The following is a 17,945-nucleotide window of genomic DNA, read 5'->3' as shown; positions in this document are numbered from 1 at the left end:
GGGCGAGGACAGGAGAGGAGTAAGGGTGGAGAGAATCATAGAGTGGTGAGAGGTACTCCGTTCCCTCCCCTCCCCCCCCCCCTCCCCTCCTCCTCCTCCTCCTCCTCCTCCTCCCCCTCCTCCTCCCTTGCCCTGCTTCTCCCGCGCCCTCATTGCCCAACTTGAGGTTTTACAACAAAGACATAAAATATTAAACAAAGAACACAAACCATTTTGAGTTATTCACTAAATTATTAGGGATAAATTGAATATTGCCCATGATAATTGATTTTCGTCCTAACTTATGCCGTGGTTTCCGACCGCAAAGATCCGGATGCAGAATTGGCGGGAGCATGGGGCAAGGCGGGAGCGGGAGCGGGAGCGGGGCTGACTAGAGGCAGGAGGAAGAGAGTAGGAAACAAAAAGAAGCCATCTGTAGCTCTCGCCATGAAGGCAGCGACGATATGTGTCTTTGCGCTGGTGCTCCATGCTGCCAGTCCCTCGCGCTTGCCGCAGAACAGTCTCGCACCCTCTACTCGATCTGCCATGATGGAGCAGGAAGAGATGAAGCCATGGGATATAGCGCTCCAGGAAAGCAGGAAACAGTTCTTCCAGGAAGCAGGATCGCAGATCAGCTTCCTCGGTACTCGCATCCTCTTCACTCATCGGTATTGAGCTGGTCTTGGCAGAAAAACGAGCAACCATAGAGCCGATCTTAGCGCCGAGTGCCAGTGCTCATGCCTTTGCAGAGCAAGCGATCGCATCAGATGTTGGTATCGCGCGCATGAGACGTCCGAAGGATGGAGGTTGACTTTAAGTTGTTGGCAGGGGTGGAGGAGATGGAGCAAGTCCTGCAGGACATGATCGATGACGAGAACAAGACGTTCGATTATGCTCAACTTAAGTTCATCGATGTCTTCGATCAATGCATACAGAAGACGGGTGTGTAACAAGCTCCGCCCTCCTCTTCCCTCCTCCTCAACCTGATCTTCATCCCTCTTCCTCACCCTTATACTCAAGGTTCGCCGCCCGGTCGCAAAGCCTACAACTGTCTCGTGAACGCAGCTGAGCTCGTGGCATGGTGCGGGCCTGAGGCTGTTTCCTGCAGCTGAGGATGTCGGCAGGAGAGGAGATGACGACTGCCAGAAGAAAGCTCTACGCGTTATATACACCATGGAGAGGGTGAGGATGGTGCGAGGTTGCTGGAGCTCCTAACAAGTGCTGCTAGCTCGGATGTTGGCCGGACGTCACTACCGTCAACTGCTTTTTGCGTGTGATGCGAGCAAGTGCTGTCCAGGTTGGTAGCTGAGAAGGAGAACTTGCTGTGACGGCTGTACGTGTCAAGTTCTGTTTGCCGTGCTGGCGATGTGCACGTTCCGCTTGTTTGACTTGAATGGTTGCAGGGAATGTGCGGATGCAGTGAGATGGATCGGACTCTCGAGTATTTTACGATGACCAAGGATCATGTTATCAACGCAGATGCTCCCTACAGACAGGAATGACAACTTGTGTCCGATGATTGTGATGTGTTTGATCCTTGTGTTGTTTGTGTTAGCTCAAGAACAAATGCCATGTGATATTGTATTCATTCAAATAGAGTGAGCGTTGACACAGGCAGAAGCGATGATAGGAAGGATACCGTACAAGGAATGGTCACGTGAGTTGTTCGTGCCTTGTTTCTGCACCTTGCTCCCCCCTCCATCGAGTCCTCCTAAGAACCACAGCCTGACCCGCCCTCCCCAGCCCCCGTTGGAGCAGGCAGGCCAGCGATAGAGCTGGATGTCAGTAGCCAGCACTCAGGCCCTGTTATAGCTGCTCTGAACGTCTTGCAGACGACGTCGTTGAACCTGGTGCTGGAGATAGCAGCCCACGTATGAAAACCCTTCTCCTTGTTCCCACAGACAGGCGGCCCTGATGTTGGGTGCGGCTGCGCAGGCGCTCTGGCATTGCAAAGAGGACTCGGCCATCGTAGAAAAGTCCGTGCTTGCTCGGGAGAGGAGGAGGAGGAGGAGGAGGAGGAGTGCTGACTTGCCTCCAGGTATGTGCACGAATTTCCTAAGCACAAAGTTAAGGCGGACGTGGGGACCTTGGAAGCGATCTGCCTCTCGGCGTTCGCTGGTAGAGCAGCCGGTTGCTGCTCTGCTCTGTCTCTGAGAGTGTTTGATGGTGGCAGCTAGCAAGACAACCGGCTTGATCTTGTGGGACGTCGAGCGCCTCCTGGCCATGGTTGACTCATGGCAGTTTAGGATGGAGAATTCGTGAGTGAAGATGTTGAGGAGATTGAGATGTTTGTCCTCGCTTCTTGGATCGTATGATTGTTTTCGTGTTGTTTCAGTCATGCTGTCTGCTGTTCTGTCAGTCTGTCAAACTTTCAATCTCTTATTCTATCAATCTGTCAGTCAATCTGTCAGTCAATCCATATGTCAGTCAGCTTGCCTTTCTTCCTGCCTGCCTGTCCAAACATGAGATGTCTTTCTTGAGTTGATCGCATCTCTTGTCTTCTTCGATGGTAATGCTTTTGATCGAGACCATGGCTCGTAGTCGGCTGTTCTCCTTCCTTCTTCTTTGCTGTCCGCAACTTCGCTGCCTGACCATGTTCTCCTCAAGGGTCTACACGACTAGCACCATCGGGAAGGTGAAAACAACTAGACAACATATTCTCCTCCCCTCCTTCCTGCTCCGCTCTGCCTGCCTGCCTGCCTGCCTCCCTTCTATAGAGTTGCTTCTCATCCTTCTTTGCAGGCCTCGTCACAGAACTTTCTCACCTCGTAAGTCTGCCATGGTGTGCTCTGCCTCGCTGACTCTGCCTCTGGTCGTTTCTTTTCCTCTTCTCGATCCTTTCTTCTCGACTCCTGGTACTCCTCCTCCTCCCGTCTCTTCTCTCTCACTTTCCTGACTCCTTCAATCCACCTTGACTCATGCTCTCTTTCCCTCTTCTGCTCTCTTGCTCTCCTGCTCTTGCTCCTTCCCCCTTCCTCTGCCCCTCCTCTCCCCGCCCACCCCCCGCACTATATCTGTCGTGCTGCCTATCTCTCCCCGTCTCTCCATCCCTTCCTCCTCCCCTAGACACAAGTGGCTGTCCTCCCTTCGACCCAACTCAAAATGTCTTGTCCTCCTGCTCCGATGCATGGCAGAGAACATAGGATCCCTGAAATTGGCATCGGCCACGAGGCAGAACGTGTCTGTGCAAGCAGAGCATCTCATTGATAACTTCGGTGCCTTCAGCGATGTGAAGTAAGAACTGTTACTGTAATTGATGTAGTCCAAGAAGATGAGGAGGGTGGGGCAGGGCGGGGAAGGGAAGAGGAGGAAGAGGCGATAACAGTGAAGGAGGAGGAGGAGGTGGTGGTGGTGCAGGAGGACCTCGAGTGTTGAACAATTCACTTTGATTTCAATCTCAGAGCAGACCCCGACGTTTTCAGCGCATGGATGCTCGTGGCGATGAGGGAGGCGTGGGAGAAAGGAGACGATCCTGGGGGAGAAGGAGGAAGCGACGAAGATCTCGACAGAGTCTTTATGATCCAACAGCAAGCAAAGAGCCGCAACCTGGAGGAGACGGAGGAGATGAAGTCGTTGCTGCGAGAGGTTGTGGAGAACGTCTCTCCATTGTCTTCTGATTGCGAGCAGGCTAAAATCTTGTGGAGCAAGAGAGAACAGAATCGAAATGCTCGCAGAGTCAACGAGGAGATGAAGCAAAAGTTCGGGAAGGAAAGGTAACCTCCTTGTCTCATTCACCCCGTTCCCCTGTCCCTCCCCTCCCCCTCCTTTCTTTCTGTTCCCCCTCCCCCTCCTTTCTTTCTGTTCCTCCTCCCCCCATCCCACTCCCACTCATCCTCCTCCCTTTTCTTCCCTTCCTTTCCCTTCCTCGTGATCGTTTTCACACAGAGGAGGCGTGGTCAAGATGTTGATGGGCGGCAAGACGGACATGCAAGACGTTCCAGACTTATGGAAGACATTTTGATACGCTTGCTTTCAAGACCTCCTCCTCTTCTTCCTCGTCCTCCTCTTCTCTTCCAGTCGCCTCGCCAGTCTCTTCCTTTCCTTATTCCCAAGTGGCTGCACAGCGTTCAGCGCTCCATACCTCCCTCCTCTCCACGTACCTTCCAGATCTCTTCTAGGCCTTCTCTCCTGCAGTCAATTGTCAACGATTGCCACTCCTCCTCCTCCTCATGCTTACTTCTCAAAAATTGCGGATGCCCTCTTGAATTCCGAGCGGATTCTTTCAAGACCTGTCCTACAACCTCAGACTTCATCCAACTCCCGTTCTCCATACATCCCCTCCTCCCCTCCTCTCCCTCTCCTCCCTCCCCCTCTCCTCGTCTTCCCCCTCTTCTCTCCTCTTCCTCTTCTCCACTAACGGACCTTCCTCGTCGACACAACGAGCCGCATTGTTTGAAATGTCAAGAGGATCCGCAACCCACAACACCTGTGGAGAGTGAGGGTAACGAGTGAGCGAGCGAGGGGATAGAGGACAGAGGACAGAAAGACAGCAGGACAGGACAGGACAGGACAGGACAGGACAGGACAGGACAGGACAGGACAGGACAGGACAGAAGGGGAATGAGATAGGACTCTCACATAATCTTTGCTAACTTCGTTGTCTGGCTGTACAACATCTTCTCTTATTGAGATTCTCTTGCTCCAATCATGCTCCTGCTCAGAAGTTTCACCTGAGAATTCCTTGAAATCTTTTTCTACTCACAAGCGCAAAGTATCTGAAGAATTTGCAAAGAATCTCCGCGATGTCGAAGTTTTGTCGCAGAGTATCCTGCCATGTCACAGAGAGTATGAGGAAAGACCAATTAGAAGGAGAAAATAAACAAATGATTGAAGGTTCATCAAGAGGGAAGGTTACAGAAAGCAAGGAATGGAAGAGGATATATCATGGGAGGATGCAAACAGACAGAAAGGAGGAGATTTGAAGGGATCTCGGTCCTTCAGACGAGAGCAGTGATCAGGGCTCGCAGCGATAAATCAGGACGGTGATGGGAGTAGAAACGATGCAATGAATCACATATGATTTCCTTATCCCCTATCGCGCACCTTAGCAAGTTTCGCCTCGTCCGTTTGAAACCAGACAGGCCGGAAAATCTGTCAGGTCAGCTCTTAGTCTACTACCACTGGCGCCCCAGCAACTCACCCCATCGGCGCATCTCAACACAGCAAGTGGAGGCTCGTCGTCTGTGAGCATCTCAGCGGCGACTCTGACTGTAGTTGAGACAAGTCTGACCTCCTTCTCTTGCGAAGACATCAGGAACCATCTAGTGAGAAGAAGACAAGTCAGCAGACGCGGGAGATAAGAGTTCCGTCTCACCTTCATCCTCATTAGATGATAGATGAGAAGGAGCGACAAGGAGAAAGAGTTTAGAGTCCCCTCAAAGGCCTGGCGGAAAATCACTCTTTGCCATGGCATGCTAGGGTTGTCTTGAGCCTGGTTGATGGATCTCCGCTTGCTCCATACTTTCACAAACAACATCTGCCATGCTGTGACAAGCTGGAGGCGCCAAGAGATTAATTCGTACAATCTTCCTGACTTTCTCATCTCTTGTGTACAGTTTCAACAGTCTGGCGACCAACCTTGTTGAAGGTTGTCTCAGTGGCAATGCAAACATGATGGAAACAAGAAAGCATTCAGGTCAAACCTTCCAAAGTTTTGTCGAGATTGCACGCTGATGTCGACGCACGTGCCCTCATCTGAAACATTCCAAGTCATAACCCTTGATTAGAACCAGTCGCTTCCTTGCACCATCTCTGACAGTGACGATGGGGAATCGTGCTCCAAAGATACAAGTCGTCTTGAAGTTCAGGAATCTCCTTATCTTTCGCTCGAAGACGCGCAGACTGCGGTTCGAATGAACATGAAACAGCATCGTCTCCATCAGATCCCCGTTACATGTCGATCTTTTCTTGGCGCCAGACATCCTTGTGCAGATCCTCCCCTTTCTCTGTGCTGATCAAACACGTCACGCTCTTACAACCTTCGCACTTGCGGCTCTTTCAACCCCTTACCTCTTCTTGTCGCTAATCTTCATCTCCCACCTGCTCCCCAGAGACAGGCAAACATCGAGATCGCTCTCCACCGTACACAATCCTGCCCAGCACCAGCATCAGCTCTTGCCCAGCTCTCAACCTCCACCCTCAGCACCAGCAGCGGCGGAACCAAACATCTTCATCCTTGCAGCTGTAAAACTCTCAGCCCAGCTCACTAGCTGCTGTCGGCAACCTTTCCCGAACGACTTCTTTGCCAACTTCTGCAAAGTGTCCACCAGATTCTCATGACGTTGGGACTGTTTGAGCTCACTCAGATGCTTCTTGTGCTCCTTTTCCCTCCTCCTCTCCCTCTCCTTCTTCTCCTCCCCTTCCTCTCCTCCCCCTCCCCCTCTACCTCCCCTTCCGCCTTCAACTCCTCCGCTGCCTTTTCCTCCTCCTCCCCTACCTGCTCTGGATCGATGCAGATCTGCGATATCATTTTATGGATATCACTGTTCCACTTGTTCACAACATGCGATGAACTCGATTCGTCTCTGCGCGTCATTGCAAACATTACCGACGGAATCTTGTCAGAAGTGCGCATTCACTTTGGTTTTTGTTTCCGTTTGATGAGTTTTGGTGATTTCGATTGATTCGAATTCCCTCCATTCTCAACTGATGGTAGAGGGAAAGGGAAGTACGAGAAGGGACAAACAAAGAGATAGGAGGGGTGCAGGTGTTGGGAGGTACAATAGAAGGAGAGCACGAAGGACGAAAGGATAGAGGGAAGGAGGAGGGAGGGAAGGAAATTGGGAGAGAAAGTACACAGAAGAGGAAGAGGAAGAGGAAGAGGAAGAGGAAGAGGAAGAGGAAGAGGAAGAGGAAGAGGAAGAGGAAGAGGAAGAGGAAGAGGAAGAGGAAGAGGAAGAGGAAGAGGAAGAGGAGGTCAGAGTGCCAGCACAAGGATGTTACTTCACATACCCGTCACAAAGGTCATGTTGGGGACATAGAGCAAGTCATGCTCGTCACATCCGACATCACTTGAAGAACGCGGAGACCTGCACGTCGTGAATGGCCGTCAGGGTCTGGGAGAGGAGAGAGCAGGAGAGACAGAGCAGAGACATGGAAGATGGAGGGCAAAGATAACGAGTGAGAGAGGTCTGACCCAGGATATGGCGTGTCTGGTTCCGTTATCTCCACCTCATCCGCCCCGCAGTCCTTGAGTTGCCTATCGAACTCGAGCATCCCCTCATCATCCCATCGAATCGCCTTAGCAGGACTCCTGCCATCTCCGCCACGTCCTCCCCTCAGAACATGCAGAAGCGCCCTTCCAGGTGGCATAAGTCTGGAGCGAGATGCCATGAACTGAGGAAGAGAGGAGGAGGAGGAGAAGGAGGAGGAGGAGGAGGAGGAGGAGGGAGAAGAGAGGGAGGAGGGAGGGAGAAGGGAGGAACTTAGCATGTTTCCATGCTCCCTTGGCGTCGCGATCGCCATCGCCAAGGTGGCGATGACGATGAGTCGCATCACCCACCCGACAGCATGAAGCGGAAACCAAGCGAGCTAATGGAATTGTTCTCACTTTGCCAAGTTGAGTAAAAGTCATTGAAGACTTCAAGCAGTCACTGCCAGGCTGAGTGGCGGCCGATGCCGGTCACTGGCAATGAGGCCCCAGTGCCCGGCCATCATGGTGGATGGCCGGGGCCCGGATGTCAGGGTTTCCCCGCTGGCCGGCCCTCAGCGCTCCTGAGTAAAGCTCGGCTGAGGGCCCGAGTGGCACACTCACACGGAGTCCACCAGGTCACGCCCCGGCGGGGCCGGGGGTCGCCCGGCTCCGGGCCCGGACCTGCTGCCATGATGACTCAGTCCCTGAGTCCCGGCGCCGGGTCCAGTAGGTGGCCCCGGCCAGCGACAAACTGCTATGGCGAAGCGAAGACGACATGAAGAAAACCTTGAGACGCAGAAGGAAAACCTACCGTTCAGACGCAGGAGGAAAACCTTCAGACGCAGGAGGAGAACCTTCAGACGCAGGAGGAGAACCTTCAGACGCAGGAGGAAAACCTGGAGACGCAGGAGGAGAACCTTCAAACAGAGCTTAAGGAACTTATGCAGAGGAAGGCTGAGGCCGCGCTGAAGCTTGTTGAGGAAGGGGCTAACAGAGAGTACTGGAGGGCCATACAGATGAATCTGGAGGAGAGAAAAAACCAAATACTAGCAGATAAAGAAAAACTCGGAAAGAAGCAGGAGAACCTGCACAAGGAGAGGGAGAACCTGCACAACAAGCAGGAGAACCTGCACAAGGAGAGGGAGAACCTGCACAAGGAGAGGGAGAACCTGCACAAGGAGAGGGAGAACCTGCACGAACAGTGGCAAAGCCTTCAAGCAGCAGAGAATCGTCGTTTGGAACAACTCCTCAGGGAATTGCAGAATGCGCACAAGATGCGTGAAGGCCGTGAAAGGACTGTGGAGACAAGCGTACGCTGGACAGAGACAAAATTGGATCGAAGGCGACTGGGCCATAAGGAGGGGGGCAAACTATTCTGTCTGGATCGGTCGTTGCTGATACCAAACAGCTCTGGGCAAGCAGAGCTATGTTGGCTCTACTGCAGGGAAGACTTCAATTTGCAGTGGGGCTTCCTCGAGGAACAAGTGTGCAAGGAAGGATGTTTGGGATGGATCCTAGGCACTCCGGGGACGGGAAAGACGATGACGACCATGTCCTTCATGCAATCACTGAGCACGGAGGCAGGATGGCGGACGATGTGCGTACGGATCCGGAAATCGGGGATTGTCAGTATCTACCAGGTTGATGGCGATGTACAGAAAAAGTGTGAGGCAAATGCTAAAAAGGCAGCCGTCTTTCTTGAGAATGTTCTTGAAGCATGGGCGGGGGAGAGTCATAAGTATTTTCTGTCCTTGGATGGGTTTGTGGAGGGGACACAAGTACATGAAGACTTGTACAGTGTATGTCTGCTATGGCGCCATGGTGACTGGGAGAATCGGCGACTTGTTATCACAACATCGATGAGCTCTCGAAGAATGAAGCATTTTGGGGAAGATCTTGAGGAAAAGGCCAAAGAACTGAAAGTATGCTCGTGGACGCTCGAGGAGTACCAGGAAGCCTTCAAGTACGACTTGCTGTACGAGAGCGTGGTGGACGTGATGGGATTGGGGGGAGACTCGAAGGAGGGGAGCAGTGGTGGCTGGCGGATCGCTCGGCGAACAAGCCTTGAAGGAAACTTGCCGGCAGCGCTGGATGGTCTCTCGGCCTCGCACTGAAGACGTCTCAGGTGATCCGACTTGCAAACGCATCCGGTCCAGGATCTTTCGTCAGCTCAAGGCCTCCCGGGCCGGGCCGCAGTGACGACCGGGCCGGATTGACTCGCCCCGGGCCCACCGCACCCGGCGGCCGGCAACCTTGAGTGGGCGGGGCCGGGCGCTCAGTGAGCTGGCGCGGCCCGGCTCACTGCGGCGTAGCCGGCCGCCCGGCCCGGCGGCGGAACAGCCCGGTGTAGTACATAGTTGTCTTAGTAAAGTTAAAAATCAGTACAGTTAGTATAATCCTACTACTCACCGGCGGTGACGCTCACGCCGACGCCGATACACTTTAAGCTGCTCAAGCTCTCAGTGTCAGCCAAGTCACGTAAACAGTCTTTAACTGTATCCTTCCCCCGTCCAAGCGATGTGGGTTGACCGTACTCGGGTGCCAACCGTGAACCGTACACTGTCAGCCCACTCGTCTCCCATCGAAATAACGAGTTCTCAGGGGGCAGATTCTCCCCCCTGCCCCTCTTTTTAAAGCATTTGCTCCCAGTCCCGTCGCTTGTTCCACTGCTCCTCGCAGGGTCTCTTTGCTTCTCATTCCATTCGATCGCCCTCGCAATTCTCTCCACCATGTCGTTTGCGTCCTCCTCCCTTTCTGTGGATCAGGCTGTTGCTGCTCTATTCCCTCTCGATGTTCATCCTTGTTACAATCTGCCCTGCTCTTCCAGCGAAGAGAGGGCAGGCGGCGAAGACAACACGCATGACAGCTCTTCAGTCTCCTCCCCGTTATCCCCTTGTCTCTCCTTGCCGTCGTCGCCTTCACCTCTCCAGGATCACATCGCTCGCAGAATGTGGGCTCCCGACGAGCACACCCGCTTCCTCCAGGCCCTCCATCAGCACGTCCTGGATAACGGCTGGTCCGGCATGGAGGATGCGGCGGGAAGGCTGCGGGTCGGGCTGGGGCGAGGGACGGCGCAGAAGATTGCGGAGGCTGTGGGGACGAGGAACGAGGCTCAGGTGCGGTCACATGCGCAGAAGTATTTCCAGAAGGTCTGGAGGCGAGGAGGTTAAAATCTCACAAGGATGCCAGAAGTTATCAGCTGCATGCAGTTTGTGAAGATACGAGCATAGATTCTCGTGTAGACGTTTCAATCATTCCATTAAGAATAATCAAAGATGAAAAAAAAGACTTGCCAGGAAGAAACCACTTTTGCACAACACAATTGCTTTCATCCGCGTGCCTTCCTTCCCTTTACTTCTCCCTTTCGGTACGAAATTCCTTATCCTATTATACACTCTGAAGGATCTCACTACAATCCCCATGCTGAAGCTGTGCAAGTCTTTCAGTCATGCACAGCTTCGTGGTGATGAAAGTCGCAACCGATGTCAACATTGCACAACACTGACAGTAGAGTCATTACCCACTTCTTTCATGACTCGTTCTTTATTATGCCTGGTCTCGTCTTTATTACGAAGTCCTGTTAAGCCCGCCTCGCCGACAAGATGTCAGCAGTCGTGAAGCATATCCTGTCCCCCCACCGAAACGATGTTGGATGCCAGTCAAAACCGATGATTTCCCATTGAAAAGGTGAGGTATCGGAGAGTAGAAATCAGCCCCAGGGCCCAGTTCTCCGACAAACTCGTTCCCCATTGTCGCATCTTGAAACTCTCACTATGCCTCTCTTCATGTGCTGTCTGTTGCCAGTCGGACCAGGCTGTTGCTGCTCTCTTCCAGTTACGATGCCATGATGTTCATCCTCACAGGCTGTGACAAACCCAACATGGCAACAGGAGAAAGGAGCGAAAGTTGCTACACCCTCCCTTCTCCCGGAGGCTCGGCATGGCGCGAGTCCTAACAGCCCCCCCCGGCCCCCCCCGCGGAGCGGCTCCCTTGCCTGCTTGTCCCTCACGCTGACAGAATATTTCTTATTCAGACTGCCTGCTATCCGATGATCGTGACTCCAGTGCCGCGGCGCGCAGAATGTGGGCTCCCGACTCGCGGCGAGCACAACCCGCCGGCCCCGCATCCTCCAGGCCCTCCATCAGCACGTCCTGGGCTCGGGATAATGGCTGGTCCGGCATGGACGCATCCGGGAACTTGGAAGGCTGCGGGTCGGGCTGGGGCGAGGGACCGTACGGCGCAGAAGATTGCGTCGGCGAGTCGGAGGCTGTGGGGACGAGGCCCTGAGGAACGAGGCTCAGGTGCGGTCACATGCGCAGTTCAGGCTTCTCGAAGACAGCTCAGCATCACAACATTATAATCGATCCTGCTCAAATCTCGCTGATAAAAACATGGTATGTCATGAAACATGATGCACGTGCTCTCTTAACTCCTATACATGCCTCATGCTGAAATCACAACAGACGGAAGAATCCAAGTCACTCCTTAATGCCTTTGCGGGCAGCCGAAGATCGGCAGCAGCAGCAATTGGAGATGGAGGAGAATCACCAGATGCATCAGCGACTGGCTCGAGCGAAACCCTCGAGCGACCGATTAAGAAGGTCTGTAGACTGAGCATCTCAGGCTGTGAGGTATGATGGGAGGGATCGCAGGTGAAGGGCAACGCAGCAGAAACCGGAGTTGAAGGCAGCGAGAGGGTAGATTTCTCGCTTGGGATAGCTCAACCTCCTGCAGTAGGGACCCTTGTGCAGGCGCCAGGGTCCTTGTCTCCGGCAGCGGATGCGTCAGCAGCTCTGAAAGCTCTGGAGGCAGCTCTTGGCATTCATGCAGACTATAGGATTGTAAAGGTCTACATCCCAAGGTCGAGCATTAAGATCGATGGTGCCAAGGAGAAAGTCAAGGCAGTGCTAGTGGCCATGCGGCAGTGCGGGTGTGATCAGAGGGTGCTGAGAGCCGGGCTGAAGCTACTGGCTATTTACGAATGGAAGAAGGAGGAGAAGGAGGAGCTCCTCAAGGACGGGGGTGTAGCCGTTGTGATGGGGGCCATGAGGGAGCACAAGAAGAACGGGAGGCTGCAAGAAGCAGGGATGGAAGTGCTTTTGCAGCTGCTCGGATACGTCGAGACAATCAAATACCCCAGCAAGCATGCCGTGAGAGCATACAAGGCTTCATGGAAGCTTGAGCAAGATAAGCTGCAGCTGCTCGGGCCTATCTTGCGCAGTGAGCGAGCACGAAGGGAGATCCTGACAGCCGGAGGGGTGGAGGAAGTGACAAGCTGTCTCAGCGAGCACCGGACTGATAGAGATGTGGTAGAGACCGGGCTGACGGCGTTAGGCATGATGGTGCTGGAAGGAGAAGGGCTGAAGAGAGCTTGCGCAGCAGGAGGAGTCGAGCTGGTCCTGGGAGCCATACGTGACCACAGCACGGATGTCGACATTCAACGAGCAGGGCTCATGGCTCTCTCGAAGCTGCTGAGGAAGGAGAGGGAGCGGGAGAGGATGCGGAGAGGGGGAGGGGTGGAGGTGGTGATGAAGGCCATGCGGGAGCTTATGGGGGAGGAGGAGGTGAGGCTAGCGGGGCTGAAGGTACTGGGGATGCTGTTGGAGGAGGAGGAGGGGCGGAGGGAGATCAAGGAGGCTGGAGGGGTGGAGGCATTCGTCAGGTGCTTAGAGCCCTGCAACAAGTCCAGCGGCTCTTCAAAGGACATGCAAGAGGCCTTGTTTGCTCTGAGCTACCTTGTCACGGAGAACAAGATGCGGACAGGTGGAGAGGTAGAGATGCTCATACGATGTTTGCGGGAATTCCAGGGAGACCGGAGGGTGGTGTTGGCAGGACTAGAGGTACTGAATGCGATATCGTGGACCATGGATGGACGGAGGGAGGTTCTTGCAGCAGGGGGGCTGGAGTTGATGGCTGAAACCATGCATGCCCATGGAGATGTCCTTTACAAGGAGTGGTGGGGGTGTTGTTTGTTATCTACACTCTTCGACGCACCAGAGGTGAAGATAGAAGAGCTGTTTAGATCAGGGCTGCTGAGGGCAGTGATCAGTACTGTAGGGGTAACATGCGAGATGAACACATCTCCTCTTTATGATCAAGGAATTTCAATACTCTGTAGTCTTGAAAAAATCTTGCAAGCGAAGGAGGGGCAGAGAGCATTTGTGGCAGCCGGGGGGATAGAGACGGTTGCAAAGGTTTTCATGCATCCTGATCAAAATGGAACGAGGCGGGATATTGCTCTGGACTCGCTTATGAAGATCTGCGAAGATAAAGAAGCATGCAGGAAGGTAGTGGAAGCAGTTGTTGTCGAGGCAGCATCGAATGCGCTCCAGGACCCGTTGAACAACTCGCAGCAAAATGTTTCGAATCATCATTCTCCCAGTCTTCTGAAGTTTTTCACCACCAGAACGAGTATTAGGCATGGATCCAATTTTGAGGCGGTGCTCGATGCCATGCGCGAGTACACAGCAGACGGTCAGGTGCAGTGGGCAGGGCTGCAGACAATGGTAGAGAAAGTAGATGACACTGACAGTGAGGGGAAGGTCTGCGCAGCAGGAGGAGTCGAGCTGGTCCTGGGAGCCATACGGGACCACAGCACGGATGTCGACATTCAACGAGCAGGGATCATGGCTCTCTCGAAGCTGCTGAGGAAGGAGAGGGAGCGGGAGAGGATGCGGAGAGGGGGAGGGGTGGAGGTGGTGATGAAGGCCATGCGGGAGCTTATGGGGGAGGAGGAGGTGAGGCTAGCGGGGCTGAAGGTACTGGGGATGCTGTTGGAGGAGGAGGAGGGGCGGAGGGAGATCAAGGAGGCCGGAGGGGTGGAGATAGCTCTGGAGGCACTAGATTACGACCATGAAGATGAGAGGCGGGCAGCTCTACTGCTGCTGAGCTGCCTTGCAAGTGACGAAAGGAACCGACCGGCAGGGGACTTATGGTGGATGGCTGAAGTTATCAGGAGCGAGATAGAGATGAATGTCTTCGAGCAAGCTGAGTTTGTAAAGGCAGCGTTCGGAGCCATGCGTGAGCATCCTCGAGACCTGGCAGTGCAGCGAGCAGGGTTGAAGGAGCTGTACAACTACGACTACCTTGATATTAATCGGGTTGGGCTGAGAGCTCTGAAAGCAGCACAAGTGGTGGAGACAGTAGTGAAGGCAATCATGAAGTTCAAAGATGAACCAACGGTCCAGAGAAGAAGCTTTGAGTTGCTTGCTTCATTCTCCAAATGCGAGGAGGGGCGGCAGCAGATCCTTGCCGGAGGAGGCGTCAAAGGAGTAATCGACATATTGCAGCAACACTCGGATCTGTACAAAGACACTTACCGGTCAGGAATCGAATTTCTGGAGAACATGTCAAAGGATGCCCAAGGACGTAAGGAGATCTACGCGCAGAAGGGAGTGAGGGCAGCGGTTTCGGCGATGCTCAAACTGGAGCTTTCACGCGGAAGTAACAATTTGGGGATGGGTTTGATTGGAGACCTGTTGCTTAACCGAGAGGGGTGGAGAGAGGTGCTAGCTACTGGGGGAGGGGGCAGAGTGGCAGTGGCCAAGATCTTACAACTTTTGAATGATCAGAGTCATCGAGGTCGAGGGCTGGACTTGCTTGCAAAGATATCAAGCGACGATCAAGCGCGAAGTGAGATGCGCGAGGCTGGAGCTGTTGATGTGTGGTTGCCTTGTTACCTGGATATCTTGGCCAGCTTTTTCGCGTCTCAAAACGCCTTCAAGCTCCTCAGTAGCCTGGCAACCGACGAGAGGAACCGATCCGAGGACGACGTTCTCGCTGTCACGGGAGGCATGCGAGAGTGCAGGGGCAACGGGGTCTTGCAGGAGGCCGGGCTTGCTGTGCTGTATGGCATGGCCAGTAAGATGCAAGATCAAGGCAGGAGGATCCGACTAGCAGGAGGGGTGGAGGTAGTGCTGGCTGCCATGAGAGAACACAGGGCAGACATTAGGATCATGGAACTAGGGCTTCAACTGCTTGTAACAATGTCAGAGGAAGAGGAGGGGCGGAGAGAGATCTTGGCAGCAAGGGGGCAGGAGACTGTGCTTCTGGCAATGAAGGGACAGCTGGCAAGAGGACAGGCACACCAGCCGCAAAAGCGTCGACTGTCTGACGGAATTCTCGGCGTTTTGTACGAATGCGGCGAGAAAAAAGTGCAGAAGGGAGGGCTTCAGTTGCTCCAGAGAATCGCTCTCTCAGAGCAGGGAAGGAAGGAGATCCGAGCAGCAAGAGGGGTCGAGGCGGCTGCGACGGCCATGCGGAAGTTCTCAGAGGAAAGAGAGATACAGCAACACGGGCTTGCGCTGCTGCGACTGCTATCGGAGGAGGGTGTGCGAGCAATCCAGGCTGCAGGAGGGGTCGAGGCTGCTCTCAGTGCGATGAAGCACGAGTCAAACTCTGACGTCCTTGAAGCCGGAATGAGGTTGTTGGAGATTATCGCGCGTGAGGAGGAAGGGCGGACGGAGATCAGGGCAGCCGGAGGAGTCTCGGCCGTGGTGGCAGCGATACGAAGAGAGGGGATAGATCGGCAGACTGAGCGAGCAGGCCTGGAGGTGCTGGGACATCTTGTGAAGGAGGAGGAAGGGGAGAGGGAGGTACTCGAGGCAGGAGGAGTGGAGGCGGCGATGAGTCTCAAGTGGTGAGAGAGAGCGAGGTAAGAGTCGGTGTAACAGTCAGCTGGACCATGACGGAGAAGTCTGACTTGCTGGCAGGTGGAAAGGGGCAAGGCAAGAAGTTCTGTGGTTTTGCTCTTTCAAGTGGCAACAGGCACGATACAAACATTGCATGGATTCTCATCACTTTGAGATTTGATGGAGAATATCGTATCAGGAAGAGGAGCATCTAGAACGCTTCATTCTGCTACTCATTCTTGCGAATGGATGGGTTGGCGGTTGTTTGAGAAGAGAAAGTACAAGATGATGAGTTGTACTGAGTTTGTCTTAGAAAATGAGTTGTAATGAATGTGTTTTCTTTTTTGTATAGAAGTACAACATGGGTCTATTTACACGCTGGTGGACGTGTGTCAAAGCTTGAAATTTCCTTTGATAGGACCCAAGTTCATGTTGGCTCGCGCTGTGGGCGAAATAATGGGCCGGTTGTAATTTTCTCTTGAGATTGGACTGCAGATGATCTGATCATCTATATCCATCGGTGAAAGGTTGGCTGAAGGGCTTCCGATGGGTTGCGAAGGTTTCTCCGTGTTTTCTTTCTTGCCAGGAGATCTGCAATCAGGACCATGCGGGACAAGATTCAAGAGGTCGAAGTCATCTATCCACTCATCAGAAGTCTCGAAAATACTAAAATCCGTCATGAGATTGAGCTTGTTCGACACTGGGGCGGTGCAGGGACAACTTCCGAAGAACTGGTCGAATGCATCTTTATGCAGAGGGGAGCTCATCTTGTTCAGAGAAGTCTTCAAGGTCTACGGGAGGGCGATGGGGGGTGTGAGAGAAGGACAGAGAGAATGAGGAGTAGAAGGGAGAGGATCAAGGACAAGCAGGAGGAGAAGGAATGGGGTCACAGCGGTGTTCGTGGGTGTCCAGGCAGTCAAGGAGCGTAAATGAGGGGTTGCGGGAGTCCCTGCTCCTTCAAAGACCATCGGTTAGGCCTGTGGGTAGGGTACTTTCTTGTTTTGTAGGGGTAGGGGTGATTCATTTTTGGAGGAATGTGATTTCGAGTAGGTAGGGGTCAAATTACACCCTCTGTTTTATCTTGCAAAGTACCGGTGTAAGGGAAATCTCACCCATATCTTTTCAAATACAGAAGGGGTGGTAGTTAGGGTAGGGCGTCGCAAACTTTAGGATATGGGGAACGATGAAGGGTAGGGTACAGGGTAGGGTAGCTATTTGGGGGACAGCAGGTACTTAGTAAAGATCAGTTATCAATTCATACGAAAGTGAAAGTACGCTATTTCGAATATGAAGCGTTCCAACATAGGATGTGATGACGGAAAGATTTCAATGCTGACGGCAATGCGGCCGTTAGCGGTTATGTTTCTATTTCGGTTGCAACCAAACCATGTCTTTTCGATGAGGGAAACAAGTTTACTTTTACATTGAAGCGCCTATTGCACCTACGAGAAGACATCATTTTATGCGACAGTTACGACATCTTGAGAGGGGATGGGACCAATGCCTCATCTGGATCACGCGGCTGACCCAGTGACTCGGAGAGGCTTTACAGGCTTGAACTGGTTACCCTAAACCAGGTTGCCTACAGGCGGCGGAACGGTGAAAGTTCTGAGTGCCGCGACACGGCCCGGTTGGACTCGGACCCGGCCGTGAGTCCGCCGTCAGCCACGGCGGGCCGAGACTGGCTGACGGCGGGCCGACTGAGGCCGCAGACTCGGCGAAGAGTCCCGGCCGCCGGACTCCGGGGAGTCCGACGCCGGGCGCCCGGCCGGGCCCGCCGGGAGGCTTGGCTGCCTCCGAGGCTCCGACGGCGAAGCCGAGAACGAACTTCGGACTCGAGGCTACCGTACGGTACAATAGCCGCTGGTCACTGGTAGTATGCCATTTTGTCACGGTGTCTTTCTGAATAGCCGCTTATGTCAGGCTACTATCATTCGGAGTCCAGTGAGGCAGGCTGACCCGGCGGGCTCACCGGGGCCTGACTCTCACTGAGCAGAAGCCTGAGTCACCAGACGGTGCAGTGCAAACACTGTGACCGTTGAACTTCGGAACGTGACCGCCCCCCCGGGCCCGTCGGACCGCCGGGGCCCCGGCCCGGCGGCCGGGGGCATTCAGCGGCTCCGGGCCGGGCTCACTGAGGCGTTGACTGCCCGTAAGCGGAATACAAGTTTCAAGGTTAGACGGGCTTCAACGGTACCGTAGTC

The 17,945-nt window shown here is 53.8% G+C and overlaps 5 protein-coding genes across 5 annotated transcripts; 3 read left to right on the top strand and 2 right to left on the bottom strand.

Moving 5' to 3' along the window:
• Positions 1-320: 320 nt before the first annotated feature.
• GUITHDRAFT_162376 (hypothetical protein) lies at positions 321-3,940 on the top strand (the record flags this gene model as incomplete). The annotated part of the gene is made up of 18 exons (XM_005835400.1): positions 321-622; positions 669-752; positions 808-921; positions 1,000-1,060; positions 1,104-1,161; positions 1,208-1,276; positions 1,383-1,445; positions 1,594-1,636; positions 1,723-1,760; positions 1,812-1,850; positions 1,885-1,955; positions 2,018-2,097; positions 2,153-2,237; positions 2,587-2,614; positions 2,722-2,747; positions 3,381-3,564; positions 3,607-3,692; positions 3,865-3,940. The coding sequence occupies exons 1-18, from the start codon at positions 427-429 to the stop codon at positions 3,938-3,940; spliced, it is 1,401 nt and encodes a 466-aa protein (XP_005835457.1). The 5' UTR covers positions 321-426.
• Positions 3,941-3,951: 11 nt separating this feature from the next.
• On the bottom strand, positions 3,952-6,553 carry GUITHDRAFT_105623 (hypothetical protein; the record flags this gene model as incomplete). The annotated part of the gene is made up of 18 exons (XM_005835399.1): positions 3,952-4,035; positions 4,080-4,107; positions 4,157-4,208; positions 4,342-4,405; positions 4,558-4,632; positions 4,682-4,747; positions 5,023-5,070; positions 5,120-5,160; positions 5,210-5,240; positions 5,294-5,455; positions 5,502-5,556; positions 5,622-5,673; positions 5,726-5,820; positions 5,873-5,929; positions 5,989-6,070; positions 6,116-6,160; positions 6,203-6,266; positions 6,416-6,553. 18 exons carry the CDS (start codon positions 6,551-6,553, stop codon positions 3,952-3,954), a joined length of 1,239 nt encoding a protein of 412 aa, XP_005835456.1.
• A 1,499-nt stretch (positions 6,554-8,052) lies between these two features.
• GUITHDRAFT_105622 (hypothetical protein) lies at positions 8,053-9,225 on the top strand (the record flags this gene model as incomplete). The annotated part of the gene is made up of 1 exon (XM_005835398.1): positions 8,053-9,225. One exon carries the CDS (start codon positions 8,053-8,055, stop codon positions 9,223-9,225), a length of 1,173 nt encoding a protein of 390 aa, XP_005835455.1.
• An 834-nt stretch (positions 9,226-10,059) lies between these two features.
• Positions 10,060-15,956, top strand: GUITHDRAFT_105621 (hypothetical protein; the record flags this gene model as incomplete). The annotated part of the gene is made up of 4 exons (XM_005835397.1): positions 10,060-10,260; positions 11,575-11,712; positions 11,764-15,749; positions 15,788-15,956. 4 exons carry the CDS (start codon positions 10,060-10,062, stop codon positions 15,954-15,956), a joined length of 4,494 nt encoding a protein of 1,497 aa, XP_005835454.1.
• A 64-nt stretch (positions 15,957-16,020) lies between these two features.
• On the bottom strand, positions 16,021-16,655 carry GUITHDRAFT_151758 (hypothetical protein). Its single transcript, XM_005835396.1, has one exon. The coding sequence runs from the start codon at positions 16,506-16,508 to the stop codon at positions 16,134-16,136; it is 375 nt and encodes a 124-aa protein (XP_005835453.1). The 5' UTR covers positions 16,509-16,655; the 3' UTR covers positions 16,021-16,133.
• Between the last annotated feature and the right edge of the window lie 1,290 nt (positions 16,656-17,945).

The sequence above is a fragment of the Guillardia theta genome, assembly GCF_000315625.1.
Source record: "Guillardia theta CCMP2712 unplaced genomic scaffold GUITHscaffold_21, whole genome shotgun sequence".
Lineage (NCBI taxonomy): Eukaryota > Cryptophyceae > Pyrenomonadales > Geminigeraceae > Guillardia > Guillardia theta.
The sequence above is the reverse complement of the archived record's forward strand: the minus strand, read 5'-3'. Positions and strand labels throughout refer to the sequence as shown.